The sequence below is a fragment of the Pagrus pagrus genome (genome assembly GCF_965226575.1).
Source record: "Pagrus pagrus genome assembly, chromosome: 6".
Taxonomy (NCBI): Eukaryota; Metazoa; Chordata; class Actinopteri; order Spariformes; family Sparidae; genus Pagrus; species Pagrus pagrus.
In genome coordinates this window covers 5818851-5845874 of record NC_140190.1, presented here as the reverse complement: position 1 = coordinate 5845874, position 27024 = coordinate 5818851, and the positions used below count along the sequence as shown (strand labels likewise).

The following is a 27024-nucleotide window of genomic DNA, read 5'->3' as shown; positions in this document are numbered from 1 at the left end:
GGAGCAGGAGGAGGAGGAGGAGGAGGGGGGCGGCGGGGGCACCACTGCCCCGACTACAGCAGTGGAGTGACGCCTTCAGGGGCCGTCGGAAATATTTCAACAAGTGTGTTAATGAACGGACCAAAAAAGGATAGAACCAGTTCAAGCAAGCTCCGAAGCCAATTAGTTACTTAAATCACAAATGGTTCATCCTGTTCAATCATGTACTGTAAATAAATTCTATGCATTAAATACCTTCAATTTTTATTGTAGTAATCATTATCTTTGCACTGTTTTTTTTTGCTTTTTTGTCTTTAAGCATACGTTTATTCACCTTGCTTTGCCAGACTGCAGTAGGAAAGGGTAGGCTAACTATGTCATAACATTCCGAGGTTCAGTGAAGGCAGCACAAGTCTGGGGAACAAGTGGGGTGATTATCCCCCTCAAACATATTCTCACCGAGACCACACAAACTGTTTCTAAAGTTTTAATGTAAGAATACATGAAATGTGTGCCCACCACACAATTAGCACATCAAATGATCAAAGTGATAATGTGTGCAGCACATGTTGTCCTTTCTGAGTGTTACAGTTAACTTTGCATACTGCTTACAGACTTACATCTTGATCTCATGCTCTTTGACTCAAAGTTAAAGGCTCTACTGTGTGTCAGGCAGCATTGTAAGTCTATGCATTTAATATCTTCAGTTTGTATTGTACTGTATGTATGTGTTTTGTTTTTTTTTAAATCATACTTTTATTCACTTTGCATTGCTGGACTGCAGTAGGAAAAGGTAGGCTATCTACTTCATGACATTCCGAGGTTCAGTGAAGGCAGCACAAGTCTGGGGAACAAGTGGCATGATTATCCCCCTCAAACATATTTTCACCGAGGCCACACAAACTACCTCTAAGTGCTGTATCGTAGGCAACTGGACTTGTTTCAGTACATCATACATGTATTACTAGGTCACATAAAGATGCTATGATGTGTGTCTGACATGTTTCTGCAGGATAAAAAGGTATAATGACCACATTAAAGTGGAGTGTATTCCTTCTCCCAAATTAAAGATAACAGAATATATGGACGCGTGATTGTAGACCCCACCTCTCCAGTTGCCTACGATACAGCACTTAGAATTACCTGGATGACTGAGAACCTTCATCAACATCAAACAAACTACTATTAAGACATCAGCTTTGAACGTTTTCATGTAAGAATACATGAAATGCGTGCTGTATGCTTTTAGTTGTGTGTTGGTTTGAAGTCTGGGGTCCTTTAAGATCCCCTACATACAAGTATTAAGGGACTAGGCCCACATAAAGATTGTATGATGTGTGTCTGACATGTTTCTGCAGGAAAAAAGGGTATAATGACCACATTAAAATCCTTAAAGTGAAGCGTATTCAATCATGATTGCGGGCCCCACCTCTCAAAATCAGATTTTCAATGTGCAGCAAGCAATGCATGTAAAAATGGACCTGTAGTGTTAAACTCTGCACATGCATCATTTTACACAGTTAAGCTCAAACATTTCGGAACAAGAAGCAAAACACAGATTTTTTGTCACCCACAAATTGCTGTTCTACCTAACCAAAGAAGGAATGACAGCAAGATAAGCACCAGGAAAACTTGGAAAAGCACGATTTTGTACACATCACATTGTAATGTAGAGTGCAGCATGGAAAAAATAACACATCTTTTACAGCACTATTGGCTGCAGTGAGTAGTCTTACAGTAGCTGCTGTAGTGACTTACAAGGTTTGGCACAGTATACACATTATGTAGAATACACAGGAGTCTTAGTGAAGCTGTGAGCCTCCAAAACAGCTTCAGTGCTCCCTGTAACTGCACTGGAGGCATAACACCGTGATCAAGATTACATATCGTCTTCAGAGTTTGGGTATCGCGATACTGCATAGGTGTTGTCTTTTCCTGGTTTTAAAGGCTGTACTACAGTAAAGTGATGTCATTTCCTGAACTTACAAGACTTTTCTACTTGTTCTAATATTTGCCTTTAACCACTTGGTCATTATGTCCACAATACTGATGATTACTTCTCAAAAATGTCATCGTGTTAATATTTTGTGAAAGCTCCAATTGCCATCCTGACATTATTGTCGCAATATCGAGGTATTTGGTCAGAAATATTGCAATATTTGATTTTGTCATCCAGTCCCAGCATTTATGAAGTGCTTAAAATAACAATGTTTGCACTGCGTATCATGATATGGCCTAAAAATATGGCGGTGTTACTTTAAGTGCGTTGTGATGATAGTTGTTAAGCAGAGAGACTTTAGTAGCTAAGAAGCTTTTGAGATGCAATGCCAGTTCTGACAAAACAGTACTATTTTTTTTCTAAGGGGATTTCTGAGATATCCATGGCTAGTTGGGATGAATGGGATCACTCATGATCAAGAACACAGACACTGTGTGTTTTCTACAATGAGACATGTCCCTATCTGCCTCATTAGGATTAATTTTAAAGCTGGAGTTAGTCTCTCCTTTTTTTTTTTGCCAGTCTGTGCTCATCGCTGTGTTCTACAGTTACCAAACAATATGACGTAAAGAGGTAGCAGTAGATTACATTTTACATATGACGCACAATTTTCGCTCTTTAAAATGTCAGTTCAAAATACTTAACCACATTTCAATCAACTGTACTCATGCATCACAACTGGCTTTGGTCTCGCTTGTCTCCTCTTGAAAAACTGTTGTTAAAATGTTTCCACTCTGGATTGTTAATACTTTCAAACTGAGTGTCTGAATATAGTTTATCGAGTGATGACAGAGAACAAATATACCAAGGATGCCGGGCTATTTAAATTAAATTGTTGATCTTGTCTGTGTGATGTGATTACTTGCTTGATTAGTTCCTATGCATGCAAAAACTGCAAGAATCGATACTGGACCTTGCTTACTTTTTCAAGATGTAACCCAGGATGCAAACACCAAACCAGAAAGACACACCAGAAACATTTTAACATTTTTATTATTAAAATATTCACCTACAAAATGGCCTATAAACACTATTTACAGCATAGCAAGCAGCGATGCCTGCTAAGACACGGACAAAGATATTCATACACAGAAAATACTGTGCACCATTGTCAGAGGAAGAGATGAATTTATGCGGTGAGGAGAAATTTCCCATCATCTTTATCTCGGGGCAGGTACAAGGAAAAGATTGGGACTCTACAGTTATTTCCCTGAGGGACAAACCTGCAGCTGAATCACAAATAATAAAAAAAACATTGCCTAATGTGTCAGCATGGACGTGGAAATGAGGTATATAAGGTCTCCGATGCAGCACAGTGGACTGCTTACCATTAATATTTGCATACGTTTTGTATGAAAAATCAGTCATTAAACGTCACAAATGATAAACGATTTGGGCCATTTCTCGTTTGATTGATCAAAGTCCTTTGGCGAAGCGTTGGAGCTCCAAACACAGCTCTCAGGAATGAACAAATACAACCTTGTTTTCAGATGAACGATGTTTCTAAAATGTTACAGTGGGTTCTGACAGGGTTTTTCAGCACAAACATGACCATAATCAGTTACTTCAAGTAGATTATAAACACCAAAATTGAAGTTAGGTTTTTCACATGACAGTGATGACAGTCCTTTCACCAGTATCCAAGTGCTCTGGAAAAAAGGAAGAAAAGACTCTTTAGATTTTTAGGATAATCGTTGAAAATCTTGTGACTTTCACCACAAAACAAATTATTTTGTTAACTGTGTTAAAGAAAAGAAACCTTTATTGTTGTCTGTTTGTTCTTCTGACTGTAAAGAAAGTGAACATGCGTATGTGAGAAGAATTTCACCGGTGTATTCGCTAAAAAACAATTTCAACGCTGTTCAGACTTCAACTTACTCGGACTTTTCTTGGGAAGCACCGGTTCACAAATCTCTCGATAACAAACATCCTGCTGTACTTTATATGTCCTTTTGTACCTGCAAAGAACAAAACCCACTCACAGATTTAATCCTTTAGTAACAAATAATCTCTGCATTTCTTCAGCTTTGCAATTTAAACATCACATATGTAATGATGAGTGTAAGCATGCAAGGCCAGAACAGGAGATCTGCCTCTGCCTGATAATAACTTACAGGTAGTGGCACACTCCGCCCTCCCAGACAGGCACACTCTTGGTCTCAGAGTACAGACGGGTGCAGGGGTGCGGCACTCGCTGGCACACTGCAAACAGCGGTCACACAACATGAGGTATGAATTGTGAGCGAGGGAAAGAAAGCGTGCTGGATGGTTTCAGAGTCATGTGGGATGGAGCTGGGCCCTGCTCTCTGGCTGATGGATGGTTTTAGGAAAGGAATGTTTAAACAGTCTGACGCTGGATGTTTAGGTGGAGAAAAGGACTCAAGAGGGGCGAGGAGGGTATGACCAGTATCTCCTCATACACAGCTTCATCAAAGTCTCATTATCAGTGAATTCAAGCTGATATTGGTTTACTGTGTTTTTCACTGTTTCACTCAATGGCATTGAATGTATTCCCCACATGTAGTTAGTGTGAAGAGCCTGATTCTTTTAAAGACACTTTTGTTGAGCTGAAGTTTTAATGCTGCGAAGATACCAAAATGCTTGATTATATGTTAAATACTGTCTGCTAGCTCTTTTCTTGGGTCATTCCATGTCAACTCACCCAAAATTAAGTACTTAAACCCACCTGTTAAAAGCTCTGACTTACAAATTTCCTGAACCCGATGAAAAAAGGCATAATATGTATCACACAGATAGAAAACCTTCAGGTCAATACAGTACAAATATCTACCGATGAAATAAAACCTCTAAATGTAATATTACAGTCAGTGAAAAAATGAGCTATGTTAAAAAAAATAAATAAATGATAGAGTCACATAACATGTATGACTTATTTTTAATATCTGCAATGAATTTGAACAGTTTCACACAAAGCTTCAAGCTAATAAAGATCATCTTTCTTGTGAAAATCTACAGTCAAAGTATGTATTAAAGTGTGTTTTTCAGCAGCTCTGAAGCTATTTTTAGCGAGCGCTGTGGCACCCCAAATACCAAAAATCTTTTAGATGCGACCACTATAGAGAAACAAAATTTGGTTGCAAGAAACTGAAAACTAGTCGGGATATTAGCTTTTGAACATGAAAGATTCTTCATTGGGGTAAAAAGTGACTTGTTGTTATTAATGTGATTACTGTAAACATTCTGCCACAACTATTTAAATGAATTCATGTTGCAAATCAGCATTCAGGTTTCTTCTAACCCTGTTCAGTACAAATGTCAAACTAATCCATTGTTAAATAAGCAAAGAATAGTACAAATTAAGAAATTTAGCACAAGGGGACCAACTTCAAAAATTTAGGACAGCTACAGCTTAGTACAGCTTTAGGATTCTGCAAAGTCCAATTAATTTAATTTAAGTATTTACATTTAATCTTTTATAAAAATCTATGACATGAACTTGCAGTAGATGTCCTATGGTGAGTAAGTATGGAATTAACATATTTATAACATTGTATAACTTATTATTACACCATCAGTATCCATTTATATCTCAGCAAATGTATCCAGCAAAAAAGTCTGCTGATATTTCAAAATGCTCATTATTGCAAACTGATCAACTGCATATATTTGTAAGCTTATTATAACATTTAAGTTAATAAATAAATAAATAAATAAATACAGTTGTTTTTTTTTATTATTAAGAGCTGTGATGTCTACAACTGTGTTACAATATCTAATTCCTTGATGGAAGCTGCTCGTTGCTACAGATGTATCACTAATAGTCCTGCAGTAAAGACTCTGATAGAGTGCAGTAATTGTTGGTAACTTTTGATACAGTGAGGTCGTGTCCACAGGCGGTTCTGGATGTCCTGTTGACTTCTGAACTACAGAAAACATCAAGCAGCTTTTTGCTATTCATGTAAATTACATTTTATTCATGCTGCCAAGTAAGAGTGTATCTATGCTTTAATATTAGTAGCGTATAATTAAGTACTTTGATAAAAATACACACGAGTTTCCATGATCATTAACTTCAATAAGACATTGGACGCTGTAGATAATGCATTCCTACTGGCTGGCGTCCATATAAAGTAGCAGTAGTCGTAGTTATGGCCAAAAGATCATGCAGCTAGAAGTTTCCCATTTATAGTCTGTCAGAGATACATTCAATACATACTGGCTGCTTGAGTCATAACTGTGCAGTGTATCTTAAACAGTAATGAGAGTGTACATGGGGAGACTGCAGTCATCTCTGCAAATTTGGACTGATGAGATTTTATAATTATATGAAATTCTTTTGTTTTTATTATTACCCAATGTTTCCAATTTCAGTCATAAAACTGAAGAGACCTGTTTCAGGCACAGAGTAATTCCAGATTTGTCTTTGATACAGACAGCATAAATATCTAAGATAGAATCAAATCTGAAGGATATTGCCCACAGGTAACAAACTGCTGCCTCGTAACCTCCCCAGAACTTTTAAAAGCAACACTGGGTTATTAATGTCACACTGGCTCCCAGGAAAAAGAAAGGTAAGTGATGCAGTGAAAATAATACAGTGCTTTGTGCCTTCACTGACACTGTATTCGTGTTGCACATTCGTGCCCTTAAGCCTCAAAGATAACCAAGCCATTCACATGTCAGAGGGGTCAACTGTCAGTGGAGCATGTTTCCTGCTTAAAAGCATCAGAGGTCTTTACATAGCTCAGTGCACGATGTCACGTTACGTGATGAAATGCAAATCTAACATGGAATCCACTCTAAGTTCACACCACGAGATGCTACAGTTACACTAAGAGGAAGCCTTGGGAGCACATAGACAGGACTGTAAATCCTGCACTGACACTCATGACATTCAGACAGCTGGTGAGTGGACGTCTTGCATCAGAAGCTGGTATGTACTGTTTTGAAAGAATGCTAACGCTTAATTTAATGCCTTTCAAATCAAATTAAAGTTTTAGCTTCTTTTCTTAAAATAGCAATCCACTTTTTTCACATCCTTTATCATGTTCAGGTTGACAGCGGACTTTTTCTGGACATTTTTTAGACATGGAGAGAACATCCTCACAGAAACCTCAGACCTTGTTGCTGTGAGGTGGCGGTGGTAATCATTGAACCGCTGAGTTGCCACACATTTAAATTTCCTTCTTAGGGTTGGGTCACTGATAAAATACTAAGGACGGACTCCTCCAGTTGAGTTACAGTTTGGAAAGAGGTTTTAGCCATGCTAGCAGAGCGGCTCTAGGGATGGTCGGTCCACCACTTTGATCCAGACTGAAATATCTCAACATCTGGTGGATGGATTGCCATGAAAGTATGGTCCAGATATTCATATCCTCCTCAGGGTGAAATTAATCACGAGTGATACCCTGACTTTTCAACAGATCAAAATGTTTGACCGAATACTGCAGAACTAATGACAGTCCCATCAGCCTCAGCTGTATTTTGTGTCTGTGCTAGTTAGTTAATGTTAGCATGCTAACATGCTAAACTAAGGTGTGAACATGGTAAACATTATACTTGCATACTGTACATCAGCATGTTAACATTGCCATTGAGAGCATGTTGTCATGCTGGCATTAGCATGTGGCTCAAAGGCACCACTGTGCAGCCTCACAGAGCTGCTAGCATAGCTGCAGACTCTTAAACTTGTTTAGAGAGAAAGAAAACATTTACATGCATGTTCACTGCCTCCAAACCTAATGCTGTAGGGGACGGGATGGCTAAAGAAACCACATGTTCAAAATCCTAATTTGATATCCTGGAATTCCAGCAGATTGATTCAGCTAATTTGCTGTTTTGGCAAAAAAAACAGTCTACTTTCACTGAACCCACCCTGTGTGTTTGTGTGTGTGTGTGTGTGTGTGGAGAGGAAGCACGTAAACTTACACAGTTCACACTGTCTGCCCTTGAACCCCGCTGCGCAGTCACAGATGAAGGCGTCCCCTCCGTTCACACACGTCCCTCCGTTCTGGCAGGGCAGACTGCGGCAGTCTTGTGGCAACTCTAAAACACAACAGCTGCCATCAACATCCACTGTGCAGAATGAGTGCGGGTCTCAGGTTTCAGGCCCACTACTCCACATTATCTACAGCTGATACCATGTGTTGATAGCCTCAAGCTCTTACACCACTTCCCCTTCTTTTTTTTTTTTACTAATCTGCTTTCCTGGATGTTACATCTTTGTTTTTCACAGTTAGCATCCTTATTGATATTTTAATTACAGACAAGACACATACACACAATGATAAAGTAAACGTCTAAAGACTAATTAGTAGTCTCTATTCAACAGGACATTAATCTCATGTATCAACTGGGATCAATTACAAGAGCAGATGTGCCACCTGTAGGATCAAACAGCTAAACACCTACCAGGCTTTGCTCTTGAGCCGTCCTCCTGAATCTCTAGTGCAAGGCTGATTTTGTTGGTTGTTTCTTCCATCTTCTCCAATCTAATTGGTGGCTCAGGCTCTGCAAGGCAAAACATTTCCTGTCATGAATCAGCGTGAAAAGGACTGCAGGGTGACCTGCTAACATGGACACGTCAGACACTAACAGAGTTTGTGTGCATTCCTCAGCTGGAACATTGAAACACGACATTACTGATTTGACAAAATAGTTAAAGTCCTATTATGACATCTTGAGTGTAACATCATTAAGAGCTTATTCTCTAGGGCACAAAATAACATCTGTAACCTGTTTTCTTCTTTGGGCTAAGGCTTTAAACCTCTGCACTGGGATGCATTACGTTAACAAAAATGTAAATATATTGTACAAATAATTATCAACTGAAAAGTTTTAAAAAATGAAAAGTTTATTCCTGAAGGTTATTGTTTTCTGACTTGTCTCGCTATCAAAAACTGCTAGATAAAGCCATCGACATGTGTCAGATAACATGGGTCTGTTTGTGTGATAGCAGAGAATCCAGTTTACATTAGGGCAGCAGCCATATTTCACCCAGACAGGCCATAGTCAGAACCATATGGTTACAGGACCACGGCCTAAATTATTCCATGTGCATCCAGATAAGAAAATAAGATCACTCTTTGATTGTTTGGACATCCTGAGCAAATCAGAACCATTTCTGTATGTTGGTGTAACGTGCTAGTTTCAATAGTGTCCTGCTGAATGAATCAGGCAGTGTCAAATATTGACATGATAGCAGTATATTTTGTGTCAAATACTGCATATAACACATTAAATGTTTTCGAAAAAATGTCAAACAGTGTTTAAGGTGTACACATGGTCGCTCATACTTGTACTTACTAGTACGATGTCGAATGGCTTTTCGAGGCGACTGAGTGAACTTGGCTGTTATCCTTCCTCTTCTGTCAATGAGTTCAGTGTATCTGCAAAATAGGAAACAATGCTAATTGTTTAGCACTGACAGATGAGTTATTAGATGGAAACATTTACGACTTTTTAAATAATTATCATCACTCAATGCGTACCTGGGTAATTCCTCTGAGTTCTCTGTTTCCGTTGTGCCCCCCAGGACCTGAGGCTGAGATGGGGGAGGTGTGCGTCCGGTCACGATGGGCCTGTCTCTTCTGCCTGGTCTTGCGCCCATTGGCACTGGGTCGTAAAGCAAATGTTTAGATCAGTTTAAACAAAGAAAGCTAGTCAAACAAACTTTTTTGTCACTGTAAGCTGAATAGCTGGGCATGGCATCAACATTATCAAGACAAGACAGACAATTCTTACAGTAACCTTCCATGATAAAAAGCAGTGTAAGTGGGATACTGAAATATTCTTCACTCACAGGTGGTGAAGGCTAAGTGTTGAGGCGTGCTGTGGATCTGCTCCTGCCCGGTGCTTTTGACGGATGTGAGAGCCACGTAGTAGTGCTGTCCTGGCGTCAGTTCACGCAGGGTATATGATCCTAATTTCCCATTTGGCAGGAAGCGACTCCTTGTATTCAACCCTCGGGTCACGTTGACCACAAAGCCATCTGGGATGCTTCTCGGGTGGCGGCTCCAGGTGATCAGTGCAGAGTTAGTGGTCACATGTGACAGTGAGAGGTTCTGTGGGGGAAGAGGTCCTGAGGGAAAACACATGTAGATGGTCAGATTGTAAGATAGCATAATACATGTATTTCTTCTTTCTTTAGTTGTTGACTAAAATAGCTATGTTTAAACTTTATTTGCACTCATTCACTCGATGCTTTATTAATGGATAGAGCTACATGCTCATCACTACAGTGCGTGCTACAAATCAGACCCTGATTTTCAGACAGAAAATCTGTCCCTTTGAAAAATATTTCCATTTATTTCCTTATAATGAATAAATAAATAGTTTTATGTCATACACACATAGGTGCCCTGCCCACATGGGCTTACACGTAGCTACTTATATACAGTGCTAAATAAAAAGAAAACAAAAGTAAATCACATATGTATCCATATTTGTCAAAATACATTATATCAGAGATACTGTATGCTACTAAGCAAACCTCTGTTTCTGGTCCAGGGTGACATACAGTGGTGTACAGGATGGTCATATTAATATAATGTTTTTAATTTTTGTTTACTCAGTGTTTGTTCTTGCCTAAAATTGCTTTATTCTTTATTACAATTAGCTTAAAGTGAGTTATACAAAAAGTATTATCCCTTAAACATTAATTATACGTGCTTTTAAGTACACGTACAGTTGTTTATAAATGTATCGATGAACACTTAGCAGCTTTCTTTAAATGTGATTGAGACTACATTTATCTTAGAACGAACAAGGCATAAAGTAGAGATTTTTTTTAATAATACTTTTTGGTATTTTTGCTTTATTGAGGTAGTGGCAGCTGAAGAGAGAGAGGAAAGGCAGAGAGAAGGGATGACAAAAGAGGCTGGAATTCAACCAGGGCCACTGTGGTAAGGAAAAATGGTAATTGCTCTACCAAATGAGCTACCAGGGAGCCCCATTAAGTGAAGATAAAGTGAATATTTTAGTTGACTTACGGCCCAGAAATTTTATTAATAAAATAACAACCACACAAAAAATGATAACTGCATTTCCACAATGAATGAAATGCAATAACAAAGTTAAGTCTTTACATCTAATACTCTTGTGGTGACATGCAATGCAATTTTTAAATGAGAAAAGATGAAATGGAAATCTTAACCCACTAGCATCTTATGAGGTGGCCAGCAGTTATGTTATTATCATCCTAACAACTACTAGTAATACATACTTGACTGATGATATGTAACCTACTTGTCCAGAATCCCAGTGGTCCAGCCGAGTGGCTGGTGGAGGGAAACTCATCTGGTCTGAGTCCACTTTGAGTCACCACATCCACTGTGTACATCCGACCAGGGAGTAATGAACTGGAAAACAGAAGAGGCACACAAAAGAATTGCACTACAGCAAACAAATCATGACACCTAACCTCATCATCCTTTCAACACTGTCCTCGAAACAGTGTTGAAATAGTGCCCTCTAGTGGTGGAAAGGTATAATACCCAAAGCTTTTCAATGTTCACCATCTCAACAGCACCATTCAGTGACAGGATGCTGCAGGTCTGCACAATAAATTTAAACTGTGGGTCACCAGTGTTGCTTTGTGGCAAAGTGAAGAGCCTGACCTGAAGGTATGTTCAGTGGTGCTCATGTTGAGCACAGCAGTGCGAGCCTCACTCCCATCTGAAGGCAACAGAGACACGTGCACCCTGCTGACTGCTGCATGACGAGCAGCCTGAACCAGCCAGCTCAGCCACACCTGAGAGGACGACACATTGACCACCTGCAGCTGCTCCACCCGCCGAGGTCCTAGCAGAAAAGCACACATAATTACACATGAAAATCCATGCACGTATGCACTGAAACTGAATATGAATGCACAGAGAGAAACACTAGACAGAACATTAGTGCTCACTGGTGCGTATTAGTGCGGTGGCAGGCTGGCTGATGTCGTTGCTGTTTGTGTTGCGCTTGGTGGAGAAGGTGGAGATGTTGTAGAGCACACCGGGCACCAGGCCTCGCATGACATGGGTGGACTTCAACCTGTCCAGGAGGTCTGATTTGCGATTGCTCCGGCCCAGTGGACCGTAAGTGACGATGAAGCCGCTGATCAGGCTGTGTGAGGCCTCCGGCTCGTCCCAGCGCAGCTCCACCTCGTTCTCCTCCACACGCACCACATGGAGACCAGAGGGAGGCAACAGGTCTGGGAACAGTGGCAACCTTACATGTCTAATCCATACATTAAATAATTACAGAGTTGTCTTTGCAGTACAGAGAATGAGCTACAGAGGTGACACAACACAAGCTGATTGAGCTGAATTACCTTTCTCACAGTCTTTGCCTGTGTGTCCTGCTTTGCAAACACAGTTGTAGTTGCCTTTCCTGTCACTCATGCAGAGGCCGCGGTTTCCACAAGGTTGCAGTACACACGGGTTCTCCACTTGGGGGTGACAAAGACAAGCAGTTTGTGCTACGTGATTCATGTCACAACTGAGTGCAAGTTGTTTGAATTAGCTTTTAACATCAATCAAACAGACTTAAAGTCACTTACACATCTGGCACTGGTCCCCAAAGAAACCATCTTTGCACACGCACAAATAATTCCGTCTGTAACCCCGACACACGCCTCCATTCAGACATGGGTTGGACTCACAGCTGTCCTGATCTGCACACATGTATTTACAGTAGATTTTGATTGTTGTCCTGCGTACATTTTAGAAGCAATGTAACATGTTAAATGAATACTGTACCTAGCTCACAGCTCTGGCCTGTGAAACCTTGTGGACAATGACACAAGTAGGAGCCAGGCTGGTCCTCACATGTCCCCCCGTGCTTGCAGGGTTCCGACAGGCATTCGTTTATGTCTTCAGGGTGAAAAACATACATACAGACAGGAATAACATGTCTGCGCACTAAATTTTGGATTTAACGTAAGAAGAATGTGATTATGTTTTACCTGTCTGACAGCGCTTTCCGCTGAAACCTTCACCACACTCACACGTGTAGGATCCAACCTGGTTCCGACATGTACCGCCATTAAGACAAGGATGTGACCGGCATTCATTGATCTCTGTGATGATGAGAAATAAAGACATCAATATAAATCAACACATTTTACCTTTAATAACTGGAAAATAATTTTTTAGGAATTTTCAGGGATCATGAAAAGGCAGTTTCTTCCTGCTGGTGTATGTACAGACCCTCACAAATGGGTGGCTGGCTCCAGTCCCCCTGAATACCACAGATACTCTGAGTAGCTCTGGGCACAGACATGAAGCCTGAGTTGCATATATACATGGCCATGGAGCCTGGTGTTGTCGAGGAGAACTGGACCTCAGCGTGCTTCACTTGTGGGGGCGGCCCACAGCCCAGCTCTGAATGCAAAGATTGAAATAATCAGAATGACTGCATAGTAACACAAGCTCACAAACACAAGGGCTTAAAGGGGCTCATTCAGGACAGACTAATGGCAGCATCCAGGCTCTCTGTTTTTGTCCTCCTAAAATTACCTCCAGCACGCTGTTAGAGTGTGTAGACATGAATCATCGTGTCTAATCAGGCCTTACTTTATTTAGCTTATATAGCTGTTCTATATCTGTAAATGTGGGGCCTCCAGTCCAGCAACACTGCTAAGATTATCTTCAGATGTTAGGCCGGTATCTCTACACTTCACAGCTCAGGATATCCCCTGCCTGTTAATCTATTCAAGTCAACATCTTACAAAGTTCAGCATTCGAGCCAGATTATTGTGTGGTGACACGCGTCTGCTTACCTTTGGAGGTTTGTAATGAACTCCTGTTTATCTCACAGTGCCTGCCGCTGAAGGTCTCAGTGCATTCACATTTGTATTTTCCTATGTAATGAAAACATGTCCCCCCGTTCAGACAGGGGCTAGAGGAACAGGGGTCTGGCTTACCTGCAAGAAAACATATACAATGAGAATTGTCACTGGCAATAATAACAATAATCATTTTATTTGTAAAGTCTCTTCTATGTGGCCCAAATTGCTTTACAAGACAGGACTAAAACATTTTTAAAAAAAAACAATTACACCATAAAGGGAAAATTACATAAATAATATAAATATCAAAGATAGAAGCCACATTAGAAATATATTTAATTCATTTACTCTTACATTTAATAAAAAGAAAACAGCTGTTGTTCTCAGATCAGTTTGTGGGCATAACAGCAGAATGCTACTTTTAGAAGATAGGCGTTGGAAGATCTGTTGGAACATGAATTTAAGGCAGTTGCTGATGTAGGAAGTTGCTATGTTATGTAAGACTTTATGAACAAGTTAAAGAACAATAACAAGGATTAAGGTAATGAGTGAGTGAGTGAGTGAGTGAGTGAGTGTTGCAATCAGTGGGGTATTGCAATCTAATCTTTCTTAGGAGTCAAATTCCTGCAGCATTCTGAATTAACAGTAATTTTCCTTAAAGTGACAGTTCACCCCAAAATTTAAAAGTACATATTTTTCTTCTTACCCTTACTGCTATTTATCAATCAAGATTGTTTTGGTGTGAGATGCAAAGTTTTGGAGATCTTGGCCGGAGAGATGTCTGCCTTCCTCGAATAAAATGGAACTAGATGGCACTCTGCTTGTGGTGCCCATTACAGTTCAGCTGAGGAGGACCTCATTAATGTTTACTTCACATGCTATCACAAGCACAAGCCTCTAGTCCACGAGGAGCTGTACGCTTCCTTTGGTAGAAAGACGATAGGTCCTACATGAAACGGCCCACAACAAGGTCTGTGGATTATCTTGAGGAACCAATTCACGATTTCTGGAAAGAGATATTGCCGTTGAGTTTTTCAAATGTATTTTTATGGGCGCTTTGAGCACCACAAACTGAGTGCCATCTAGTTCCATTTCATTTCAGAGGAGGCAGACATCTGTATGGCCAATATCTCCAAAACTTGGCAATTCACTAAATAAGTCCAGATGGATAAATAGCTCTACACGTATGAGGATTTGGTTTGATTTGATTTTGGGATGAACTTTCCCTGTAAGTTTTTTTAGGAAGACCGGTGAAAAGGGAGGTAGAGTAATCCAGGCAACTTGTAAAAAAACCATGTATCGACTTTTTAGCATTGTTCTGAGTTAAAATAGTCTAATTTTGAAGATGTTCCTAAGATCAAAACAATATGTTTCCGTAACCTTATTAGAAAAGCAAATCAAATTTAGATCAGACCACTCACAGATCTGTAACGTGTTATATCCTGACAGACAACCAAACATTGACGACAGTCTCTGTCTTTCTTCTTTTGATCGCACAAGTAGAATCTCTGTTTTCTGCTCATTTAGTTATACAAAAATATGACTCATCTAAATATTTATATCAGAGCATCCAAAGAACTGGGGCTGTGTACCGATTAGATCACTCACTCTAATGCTTTAACAAAAAATTGCAATAAAAAATGTGTGCATTGAGTACCAAAAGATTTTGACTATTACTCGAGGGCAGCACTCACCCACTTCACAGTGTTTTCCAGTGAATCTATATGGACACACACATCTGTAGCTCCCTGCCTCTTCCTTACACGAGCCTCCGTTGCGGCAGGGCCCAGAAGCACAGGTATTGAGTCTAACTGGAAAGAGACATGGAGAAGGGAATCCTTGAAGTACAGACAACTCTAGCTTTTAATCACACAAAATAAATCCGTTCCAGTACATTGCAATTCAAGCCATAATTCAGGAAACTAGCTCGTAACTCAGTCATAAGTACAAATTATCATAAGCCTTTCAGCGTTGTAATATTTCAAGCAGCATTACAAGTAATGGCATGTTTCCTGGTGCATTGGAAGCTGGATTTGAGCCCGAGCAACAAGGCACAAGTCTGAGGGATGTTTTTAAAAAGACAGTTCATGCGAAGGTATTCTGTTTTCACCAGTGATGCTACCTTTTTCACAGTGATTCCCCCAGTATCCGTATTTGCATTCGCAGGTGTAGCCTCCATCCCGCTCGTAGCAGTAGCCCCCATTCAGACACGGAGAGGAGTCGCAGACCGATTGGGGCTGTACTGAAAAACACACACGATACTTGACCGCGTTCCATTGAACTGGGAAACGGTACACCTCTTTAATTTAATTCAAGCATGTGGGCTCGGTCCAACCTTTACAAAGCACAGATTATTTGTCATTTTATGATTGTGTCAAATACAAAATCTCCCCAGAGCATTTAACAGCAGCATAAATCACTTTGAAATGTCTCTCCACATTGTAAAAGTAAACTGCAAATGTGACCATTCCTTTTGAAATAGAAAGTGACACTTGTCAAGACCAGTGTGTTGCAAAATGTGTTTGTCGCTATAGAAACCAGCTGCTCATGCAATGACACATAGCTGCAAAGTGGCCTGCTGTTGGGTCGGTGCCTGAGGCTCTTACCATAGGGATAGAAGTCCTTATGATCGAGCTCGGCTACACTGGTCTGACATGTACACAGGTAGGCTCCTCCGTACTCCAAACAGGGACCTCCGTCAGGACACGGCCTGCTGTTGCTGCACGGCGTCTGAGTTACTTCTGAGAGAAAGGGATTGTGAAAGATAGTGTCACACATTTTGGGAAAATGGCTGCTGGTTTTGTGATCTTACAGTGACCAAAAATCTTTTCACATTCATCAAAGCTCTTGTGAGACACCTGATAGGATTGTCATACCCACCAAACTGACAGTAGAGTCCTGTGTAGCCTGAAGGGCATTCACAAGTCCCATTGCTGTCCACACAGACACCCCCATTCTGGCAAAGGCATTCCTCTGCAGACACAGGAAGAGAGAGAGTGCATGTGTGTGCGTGTGTGTGTATGAGGGAGGCTCGAAGCTGGAAAGTTTGCCCGAGCTACTTGAAAGCAAGTAGTTACATTATGTTAAGTTTTAAGTCTAAGTGTAAACATAGGCAGAAGATACAAATGGTCAACATGTGTACCATATGTTGAGCGTCTTTCATCTGCTATACTGTAAACTATGTATTGATTCGCCGTCATTTCTCTTTCCCTAATCTCCTCCAACAAAGTTCACAGGACCAGAGGATTACCAGTCAGCACGCTGCACATCCGCTCCGTACAAATTGTTAGAATGTTTTTATTTTCCTCTCCTTCCTAATTGCAGCAGCGGATCAAAGGACGTGGCCGTATCACAGCTAAGTGGCTCCCCTTTGAAGTCCTGGGAGCTCGGTGGAGGGTATTATTTTTCTGATGATATGAAGCATATTTTGTGACCAGAACGTATGGCCCTGAGGGCAATTAATGGATAGTTAATCTGCGAGAGACACTTTCATTGGCCACCTGTGCGGCCCGGGCCCTTTGATCTGAGAGCCTGATTAGGCACTTCTGAGTCCCGCTACTTTCTCTTCCTCGGAGGATCATGCTCCTTTTTCCACTGTGCCTTCCAAGTGAGCCAGGCAGGAAAGTATTTGGGAGATTTAAGAGAGCCTATATAAGCACTGATAGTTATTTCAGCTCAAGGGTGAGAGGTAGCATGCATTTGCAATAGCTCAAATACTATTAAGGAGCTTTTGGTGGGAAAAAACAAATCAGAGGGTTGCTATCAGAGGGTGACTTCCCATGGGAGCCTGAATTAGCTTCAAGTGGCTCAATAATTATTTCCTAAACAAATATAATATGATACAGACATTAAACATCATATGAGATGACTTGATATGCACTTATGAAAGGAAGGCATGAAGCATTAGCTGAGGATGATTGCGTTTTACATATTTTGTGTTCAAATTGGTTATGCAAGCAGCAGCTGTGCTTCGAACTACAGTGTGGTACAGTGGCCAACTTCCAGAGCAGCAAGTAGCGGTGTGGAAGCATGCATATTTCAACAGCTCTGTCTGAAGAAATGACCTGAATACCAAAGAGCAGCTTTGACTCATAAAGGGGCCTTTTCAAGTCTAGACAAAGCACTTCCTCTTGTTGGTAAACTAATAAAATGTGCTATAAAACAATTATTCACAACATCAAGCGACTGGTTCCCGTAGTAAACTGGGCGAGGCCGTGTCAGTTTTGATAATTACAATAATCCATCATCACAGCAGCCTCTTCCAGGGCAGAGCTCCAAATTCCTGTGGGATAGCACAGCTCCTCTTTAAATACCCCAGTCTGCTCTCTACCTGCCCAGCTGCCTGCAGTGAGCGTCAGCCGGGGCAGAGTGTGAAATACCTTCACACTTGTCGCCGTAGAAGCCTGGAGCACATGTGCAGTTGGAGACTCCCGAGCTGGTGTATTCACAAATCTGGTTCTTCTTGCAGTCTTCCTCTTCACACGAGGCTGTATGTGTAAAAGCATGGCAGTGCGGGGTGTGAGAAACAAACTGGAGGTGGAAATATTTGGCAGAGCTCGAGCTGTGGCTGGACTTGCTTTTACCTGTTTGGTTTTCTGCCTCAGTTGAATTGACCTGAAGCACCACCAGTTCTGAGAGAGGAAGACAGGAACATGCTTTAAAAGGGTTTGGTCCATTCAAATACCAACACAACATATTTCCTGACTTACCTCCGGTGGTATTAAGCTATTCAGATAGCTTTTTTTTATTATCCAAATTCAATCCACCTCCTTTGTATTTGGGTGGCAGCAGAAATCTCAGAGACAGCTGTCTCCAAACCCGAGCAAACAGATCTAAAACTATTTGCATGGCTGGAAACCACTAACTAGATGTAAGTGAGATAGGTTTGATACAGTATATGAGAAGTACATGATTAATAACTTCCTGAGCTTGTCACAGATTTTTGACATTGCTAGTGGTGAGTGGTGCATATGTTAGCCGACAGTTAACAAAAAAATTGCAGCACACAAATACCAAAGATAGGTTGGACTGACAATTCTTAAATATTAAAAGATGTTGATTCATGGCGCACATTTTTGTAAAAGTATGAATAAAGAATACTGGCCAATATTATTATAAAGATTTTTGCAATTTTGTCAAATCAACCAAATAAACCAGACTTGTGCAGATAGCAACAGGGCAAAACAGATACAGTACATACTTTATCAGACTGATGTGCAGCTAGGCTGATGGACTGACAAATGTTCTTATGCTACAGCCCTCAATCAAAGGGAAACAAGACCTCGAACTGTGTCCGAAACACTGCAAAACTGTTCCCATCAGATTTTGTTTTCTGATTAGGAAGTGTAGCTATATTGTCACAACGTTCTGATGTTTTTATCCTTAAACGCACAGTATGCAACTCCTGCCACTAGAGGTCACTCAATCAAAACAGTAACAAAAAGATATAATTTGATGATGACGTGGAGTAGCGTTGTCTTTACTGTTAAACCACCACCTTTGGCAATAAAGTTAATAATTATGCTCCATCATGAGGAAGCAATACAAACAATAGTAAAGTAGCTAGTTCGCAGACTTCCTTTTTCACTCTCTGACGTATTTCTGTGTTCCCCATGTTTTTGGAGCACTCCAAAAGTCCTTTGTTGCTCCTGTCCCAACTCTTTTGAATATATTCAAAATAAATATTGAACATATTGTCTTTGTACTGTTTTCAATTAAGTATATGTCAAAAAAGATGAGCAAATTCTAACTTTATGTTTTATGTTTTTCAGATCATCTCAACTTTTGGGGAATTAGGGTTGTATTTAGGATTTTTTCTTTACAGTTGTCAAGATTTGTGACCTTATTAAGTACTATAAAGACACAGTTTTGGTAAAAGCAAATAAAGAATAGTGTAAAGTTTGCAGTGGCAATATAGCTGAAATTCTTAATAGGATTTGGTGTAATGATGGAGCACTGGAGAAGCGACAGAACCAGCTCACTTAAAGTTCAAAGCCATAAACACTCTTTTTGCTCTCAAAGAAGTATGATAGGATTCCCTTTGTGCTTGCCACAGTTGGAAACATGCTACAATACAGGAAGCCAAACATGCTTTTCTGGCAGAATTTAAGTTAAATCCAAATCACCTGTCTCGCAGAGCATTCCAGTGAAGGCAGCGGGACAAATGCAGGTGAAGTTGGCAACCTGATCGACACACTCTCCTCCATTCAGACAGGGCTGCGACTCGCATTCGTTTATGTCTGGAGGACAAAAAAAACAGAAGTTAATCTGCTGTTGACTCAGAGTCACACAAAGATTTTTTAGTCTTCACATGGAGAAGCAAGAGGTTGTTGCCGTCCAAGACACCGAGTCGGATTAAGAGCACTAAACTTCCCTTCTGACAGCATAGAGTTTCATTGACCAGGTGTCTGGCATTATGAGTAATCCCGTCTCATGTAGATACAAAGATTCATGAACTGTGCAGGGTCTGATAATTTAATTCCCCAGTGGGTTCAAGTTTCATCAACGATCAATCACAAGAGATGCGAGATTAGCGAAGGTATTTTTGGAAATTACCTGACTTCAGTAAACTTCCTCACTGTGGTTCATTGCTACATTGTGTGACCCAAGAAAAAAAAAAAATCGCAATTCAGCCATAACCTCAACTTGGACCCATTTGTCTAGATAGACTTGGAAACTCTCTGGACAAAAACATCTGCCAAAATGACTGAGTTTGATGTAGAAAGCAGCAGAAAATATTTCCTCTGGAGGGAGATGCCTACTTTACCCCGGAGTGTGAAAAACCCAGCTCACCTGTCTCACACAGGACACCAGTGTAGCCCGGTTCACACACACAGGTGAAACTGCCAGCACCTTGTACACACGATGCGTTGTTGAGGCACGGCCTGTCTTTGCACTCGTCAATGTCTGCAACACACACACACACATACACATAGGGACAGAGAGACACGCTCATGGAATATTTACTCAGCTGATTAATATATCCGCCACACTACTCCCCTCACTCTGCAAGTATGTGCTGCTGGCTGTGAAAGGTATTAGAAGAGGTTTGATACATATCCACAGGCTGGACTGTGGGAATAGGCACAGAAGCTCCAGAGAGGCTGGACAGATATTCTGACATACTTTTTTTTTGTGTGTGGAAACTGCTTAATGAGGCACAGAAAGACTTAAATTAATCAGAGTTTTTCCTGGTCTTCAGTCTGTTTCAGTATGCTGAGGCTGGGAGGAGAAGTGTGGATTTTTTTGATGTACAAAAATGTAAAAAAAATTCTTTATTTTGATCAACTTATTTTGGGGTGATTTCTTCGCTGATTGCGAAAGCTGAACTGAAAGATATGAATAGTAGAAAAAAGGCAATGATTTCTATCAAGGTCCTTGTCTTATTATATCGTATATCAACATAATTATGTGTTAATAAGACTATTAAATGTTAATCATAGCATCATAAACACATTTACTGTTAGACTATAAAACATTTGAAAGCACTTGTAAGAAACTTGTTAACAGTGTATAGACTGCTCAAGAACGTTAATAAAGTCTTATGAGTTTCTTATAATTGTTTATAATAGCACACAATTATTGAGTTTAACTAAGTTACCCATTATATCATTATTAAACTTCTAATAAGATTTTTGTTGCTTTATTATAATAAATACAGACTTTATTATGCATTCATGTGCATTTTACTTTGCACTTATTAACAGTTAACTATGCTTTTTGCAGCTATCAGATATAAAGTGAGAAGGTTTCCATGTTAGAGTTAATAAAGCCTTCATTTTGCATTTATTAACATTATTTTTTTAAATAGTTTTTTGGCTTTGTTTATCCCCGTGACAGAATCCCAGTGATGTTGCACTAACAAGAACAGTCACTTCCAGTGAGTGACAGTAGACAACTGCCAATGATTTGCATTGTAGAAATATGTGAAATCTGCAAACTTGTTAATATCTGTAATTTTCAGCCGTACCTGTAACAGGAATTAATTAATTAATTAATTCGACCTATCTCACGTTTATGCTGTGCATATTTCATATTTATAAGTGGCAATTTTCTTTAGTCTGTGGCCTGACGGTCTCCTGCCTAACATTAGTGAAAGAGGTTTCTATCCAGAAGTTATTGTAAGCAAACATTGGGGTTGGTTCTGATAACAGCCCTATTATTTATATATTAACACTAATGACAAGGACCTTAATATAAAGGGTTACTGAAATAAGAAATAAGAAATGTAATTGTAACCACAGTATATACCAGCTTTGCGGCAAAGCTTCCTTTGTACCTGTTTCACACTGACTCCCAGTGTATCCAGGTGGACAGTGACAGATGAAACTATTAATCTGGTCTTCACAAGTCCCTCCGTTCTGGCACGGATGTGAGGCACACTCATCGACATCTACAGAGACAAGGAGACATACAAAGGAGGTAGTGTGACTTTTAATTAGAAGAAAACATCTGGCCAAGGTCAGTTAGTCAGGTAATGTCTGAGGAGAAGGCAACAGATGAAGCTGATACAGGTATTAAGGAAATATCTGAGTGTCCCTTTGGCAGGTCAGGTGAAACCTAGTATTTTTTTACAAGTGGACATTATTTTTCCTGGCTCATGTCAGGCAGACAGGTATTCATGCACAGAGTGCAGTGTGTGTCAAGCACAACAGAGGAGGAAGTGGTGTCGGCCATAACTTACTGATCTGGCATCGTCTGCCGGTGAAGCCCGCCAAGCAGGAGCAGGTGAAGGAAGGGTTGCCTGTAATACAGTCATCGATGCACTGGCCTCCGTTCAGACATGGTCGCAGGTGTGGGCACACTGATGCTGTAGAGAGAGGGTAATGTAATCTGAATATTAGAGGCAAAGTACAAAGACAGCCAGGAGTAGATGAACCAATCTCTTACAAGCAGGTCTTACCGGAGTCATTGCAGCCACCCACTTCCACATTTGCATCATCTATACGGAACACCCATCTGCCTGGGTAGCCCACGTTTGTCGTTCCCTCAACGTTCACCACATCAGCCGTACGAGAGCCAGGGATGTTGAAATAGCGCTTACCGTCACCAGCATTAAAACCTGCCTGGGAAGAGAGTAACAGGGAGGCAGACATCACAAAAGATTGCTGAATTAGAGTTCAGACACCTGACAAATAGTTTCACAGGAAGCAGATCATACTGTTTGTTCCAAGTTTTGACCATCACTAGAAGCAAATAACAATGCGATCTTACCTGCGCTGCAATCCCTCCCAGCCCAGCCAGGTTTCCTCCACTGCTGGCATGCATGCCTGTGGTCCAAGTGATGTTATTGTACTGGAATATAGTGAAGGAAAGCTCTCCGTCTGTAATAAGCACCACTTGGAAAGTATTTACCTGCACAGAGAAGAACAGGCTCGGTAAAGCCATTTCCTGATTTCCACGAAATTTGGTAATCGTGCATGCATCTCACAGACTCCTCATATTAATGGTACAGATCTCAGTCCTACTACAGACACTATAAACTTCTGTGGGCCTGTTGTTGAGACAGATAGCAAAATAAATCACAATTGCCGCTAGAATAAAACCCAATAGCTTTGCTTTCTAATCACATATTGTAACCCAGTTTTAACAAGGCTATTTCCTCGGCCGATAGGATTATCTAGGCCAGTGGTTTCCAGTAGTTCCTCCCTATTAGATTAGCTCGACATCATCATCGCCTGTCATGTTTCAAATGTTTCAAATTGACTTGATTTTAGAGTGGATGTTAAAGGTCTAGTGCATGATTCAGTGGCATCTAGTGGTCCCTCTGTACATAAAAAAGGTCCCTTCTAAGGTAGCAAAAGCAAAACAATTCCTCTTAAATTAGAATTTCTATTTTTTCAAACTAATCGAGCTACTCCACTTCTTCACATACCCCTTGGTAGCTACAGAAGTACCAGCCATGACCCCCCCTACTGTACCTCCGTTTGACTTATCCTGACATTCTTACCCTAATCCTAACCAATCATCACTCCACATGCCTAAACCTAACCAACCCAACCAACCAAGGTAACAATTAGTACCGGTGTGCGTGAGTTGCCTCCAAAGAAAGTAACTTGAAGCCATGTAGAGATGAGGACCCATGTTGCGTTGAAGTTGGGGAACTCTGAAAAGTACGTCCTGACATCACCTGAGGCCCTGTTCAGGATGGAGGGCTCTTGGCTCTCTCTGTAGAAAACTTTCCCTGCTCGACGGTTGTCCACATCAGCCCAGAACGGTGCCACAACCCTCCTGTCCCCGGCAATTGGAAAAGCCACAGGTGTGAACTGAGACACCTCCCTCAGGAAAGATACCAGGCCATTGTTGTTGACCTGAGGAGGAGAAAATCGGAGTTAGAGTATCTGAATAAGATTAATCACACGTGATATATTTTGTCCAACATGTCAGAGTCACTGTGACTTATTTGTAGGACGAGGCAGGGTTAGAGAGGAAGTGCTAAGGAGAAGAGGGGAAGGTGGACAAACAGAGGTAGTCTGGCCTTGCGGGGCAAACAGCAGCATGGGGCAGCGGACGCTCCCATAACGGATGTTTGCGCTTCTCATGTAGCGAACAGACGCTACTTTTATTCCGTGAAATGACGGCAGCTGAGAAAACCAGGTTTCTGCTGCTCACACACCTGCCAAGTCATCACACCAGGAAGGACATTCACGGCCTGTAAATCCACGGATGTCTGCCAACGGCAAAGTAACCAAATACATGAACCCATCCTCCTCTCGTCCACATACTGTATCTCGGCTGTGAGAAATGCACAGTCAGCACTGCAGCTATGCACCGTAGCATCTTTGATTAGAAATAAAGTCGATTAAAGTGGTGAGACTGAACGAAAAAAGTGATGTTTCAACCTGTAAAATCGAACCAATGAGCTTAAAGGCACAAAAAAACTCCGTAAAGGTGAGAGGAAGAGCAGCGTTAGGTGATTCTCTGTGGGTTTGTCACTCTGGTTGTAGAAATGTGCAATTTGAAAAGTGGATTTAAAAATTGCAACAGATAGAATTGCAAGCTGAAGGCCACGACAGTAAATATGACAAATGTTCATGTTTTGCCAGAGGGTTTCCTGCCACGGTGCCAGATAAAAGAGGTACTGTGAGTTGTGGGAAAAGATTATTTATATCAGGTGTACAGGAAATAAGTTAGGGATGTTTCAGAGTGGGGTGGAACTCATTTAGGGGAGAGAGTTTTGAAGAAAAAGAAGTAAAATGCCAGCAGAAGAAGAGTAAGTGATATCAAAATAACACTTAGCAATGTGGTAAATGATCGTTTCAATGATGAGAAGCATTTATCAGCATAGAGTCCTTATATCACAAATATTTGATGGTATGCGACGAGCCACTGCAATACATTTTGAACATCCCTAGAAACAAGTTGCTAAACCTGAGTGGAGAGGAAAGTTCTGCAGGCTGAAGGGTTGAATCCCCATGAATGACCTTCATTCATTCATACATTATTCTGCATATTATAAACAAGAGGAGATTCTTCCCACCGTGGCACCTATCCTGTTTCCTCTAATCGCTGGCATGAACTTTGCCTCTCTGCGCTCGAGCCGACTGGCATGTGACAGTGACAAAGCAACGTCAGATGGCTCGGCTTTGCTCGCTGCATGTATGAAAACCATAATTTGAAGGACTTTGCTGTAAAAACAGCAGAGGAAGTTTTGTTTGGCACGGCACAGGGGCTAAGTTAATTGCCCGACCACAGTCTTCCCCTCTGCATCAGCGTGATGTGGTGAGAACGTGGCTGATGTGGGGAAAAAGACGACCGACTGCAGGGGCAGGGCCTAGGGGTCAGCCAGAGCGCCATCTGATACCAGGAGAAAAACAAGAGAAAGGGCACAGAGCTGGATGAACGGAGGGATGTACATGAATTAAAAAAACCTCCCACACCCACATTCCCACTAATGAGAGACCTGTGGTGGCAGCGGTCTGGAAGTCACCCATCTTACAGCAAAATTAGTGTAGGAAATCATGCTGAACACTAAGCTGAGTTTATAGTCCAATACTGGAATATGTTTAATCGCCTAATCCAATCTCTTGTAGCATCTGGAACTGCTTAAACAAGTGTATTTCTTACTTGTTAAGGTTTTTTAAGGGACCGCTTTGACATGGCAATGACCTTAGAGGAATTTAAACTGAACTTGGGACCTTTCTTTTGCTCTATATCACATACTTTCCTTCTTCTCATGGATCTCGACAAGGCAATAACTAGTACAGAGATCCAGTGAAGGGTGGTTATGCATCAGACTTATGTGAGAGAGTGAATGAGTTCAGAGCTGCCTTGTGTTATGCTGTAACATGACCAAGGTCAGACTCACAGGGGAGAGAGGTGCGATCAGTCAACCTTGTAAGAAGCATCTCTCTCCCCATATTTCTTTCTCTCACTCTCAATGGTGCCACTCCACTCTACAACTCCCCTGTTATTTTTTGGGAATTCTTCGCCGGATACATCCAGGATTTTGCTTGGGTGGTTTTCTTTAGAGCCAAGCAATTTATGGACTAAAATAAACTTTCATCTGGCTTAAGTCAAGCCAAAGCAAACCCCTGTATGAAAAAGGTGCCCGTGGATCAACTCAGGAAAACATTCGTTTTCCGTGTCAAAAACGGAGGTTTCACAGTTACAAGCTTGTCCAATTATTTGACGAGGCTGAAGGAAGTGACTACAGTCTGACAGTCTGTGCACTTGGCCTGTCTCCTGAGCCCCCGCTTTACCTTTATCTCCAAAAAGTCTAGATTGAGGCAATAAATCCTGTCTGGAGCTGTGTGGACGGACTCTGATACAACTTCCATGGTGCAAAAGGACGTGAGTGCACTGTTAAAATGGTCTTTATAATGTAGGAACATGTATTTAAACATTTTATTTAGCAAATCACATATTTCAGAAATACAGAGGAATTTAAAAACTTTTAAAGATATAATATGTTACATTTCTGCATTAAAACGTCTCTTTCTCAAATCCAAAGAAATCTGTGAATTTAATTAACAGTGTTTCAGTCAGAGAGAGAGGAGAAAGAAGACAGCGCACGTGACTAAACATAATGTAAATAAAACTTAAAATCATAACCTCGTATGTGAACACTTCTGCCTGACTCAAATGAATACATTTGAATAAAGTTTTAGGGCTTAATGGCTTAATTCAATAGTTCCATATTTTGGAAAAACACTTCCTTCCCCTCTCGTTGAGAGTTAGATGAGAAGATGTACCAAACTATTTCTTGGCTGGGTACGGTGACTTCCTGGAGTCCTGTCGTCACTGTGAGCTTAACAGGCAGCCAGCGGAGACTCCAGGAAGTCACTGTGCCCAGCCAAGAAATAGTCTGGTA

General features: G+C 40.9%; 1 protein-coding gene across 7 annotated transcripts in view; it reads right to left on the bottom strand.

The window, feature by feature from the left end:
• The window catches only part of LOC311258773 (sushi, nidogen and EGF-like domain-containing protein 1), a gene marked incomplete at its 5' end in the record, with an annotated part of 69416 nt that overhangs the window by 39462 nt on the left and 2930 nt on the right, over nucleotides 1-27024 (bottom strand). For 5 of the 7 annotated variants that reach the window (XM_084355344.1, XM_084355349.1, XM_084355346.1 and 2 more), the window contains 27 exons: nucleotides 7868-7984; nucleotides 8351-8449; nucleotides 9245-9327; nucleotides 9430-9553; nucleotides 9741-10019; nucleotides 11186-11298; nucleotides 11557-11740; nucleotides 11847-12134; nucleotides 12255-12371; nucleotides 12483-12596; nucleotides 12682-12795; nucleotides 12888-13001; nucleotides 13132-13305; nucleotides 13704-13847; nucleotides 15407-15523; nucleotides 15835-15954; nucleotides 16319-16453; nucleotides 16593-16685; nucleotides 18092-18199; nucleotides 18296-18343; nucleotides 19838-19951; nucleotides 20505-20618; nucleotides 21991-22104; nucleotides 22396-22521; nucleotides 22615-22777; nucleotides 22926-23066; nucleotides 23735-24022. In XM_084355344.1, the coding sequence (XP_084211470.1) occupies nucleotides 7868-7984; nucleotides 8351-8449; nucleotides 9245-9327; nucleotides 9430-9553; nucleotides 9741-10019; nucleotides 11186-11298; nucleotides 11557-11740; nucleotides 11847-12134; nucleotides 12255-12371; nucleotides 12483-12596; nucleotides 12682-12795; nucleotides 12888-13001; nucleotides 13132-13305; nucleotides 13704-13847; nucleotides 15407-15523; nucleotides 15835-15954; nucleotides 16319-16453; nucleotides 16593-16685; nucleotides 18092-18199; nucleotides 18296-18343; nucleotides 19838-19951; nucleotides 20505-20618; nucleotides 21991-22104; nucleotides 22396-22521; nucleotides 22615-22777; nucleotides 22926-23066; nucleotides 23735-24022 (3745 nt within the window). The remainder of the gene's footprint in view (nucleotides 1-7867; nucleotides 7985-8350; nucleotides 8450-9244; nucleotides 9328-9429; nucleotides 9554-9740; nucleotides 10020-11185; nucleotides 11299-11556; nucleotides 11741-11846; nucleotides 12135-12254; nucleotides 12372-12482; nucleotides 12597-12681; nucleotides 12796-12887; nucleotides 13002-13131; nucleotides 13306-13703; nucleotides 13848-15406; nucleotides 15524-15834; nucleotides 15955-16318; nucleotides 16454-16592; nucleotides 16686-18091; nucleotides 18200-18295; nucleotides 18344-19837; nucleotides 19952-20504; nucleotides 20619-21990; nucleotides 22105-22395; nucleotides 22522-22614; nucleotides 22778-22925; nucleotides 23067-23734; nucleotides 24023-27024) is intronic. The other 2 variants (XM_084355347.1, XM_084355350.1) reach the window with 2 other exon arrangements.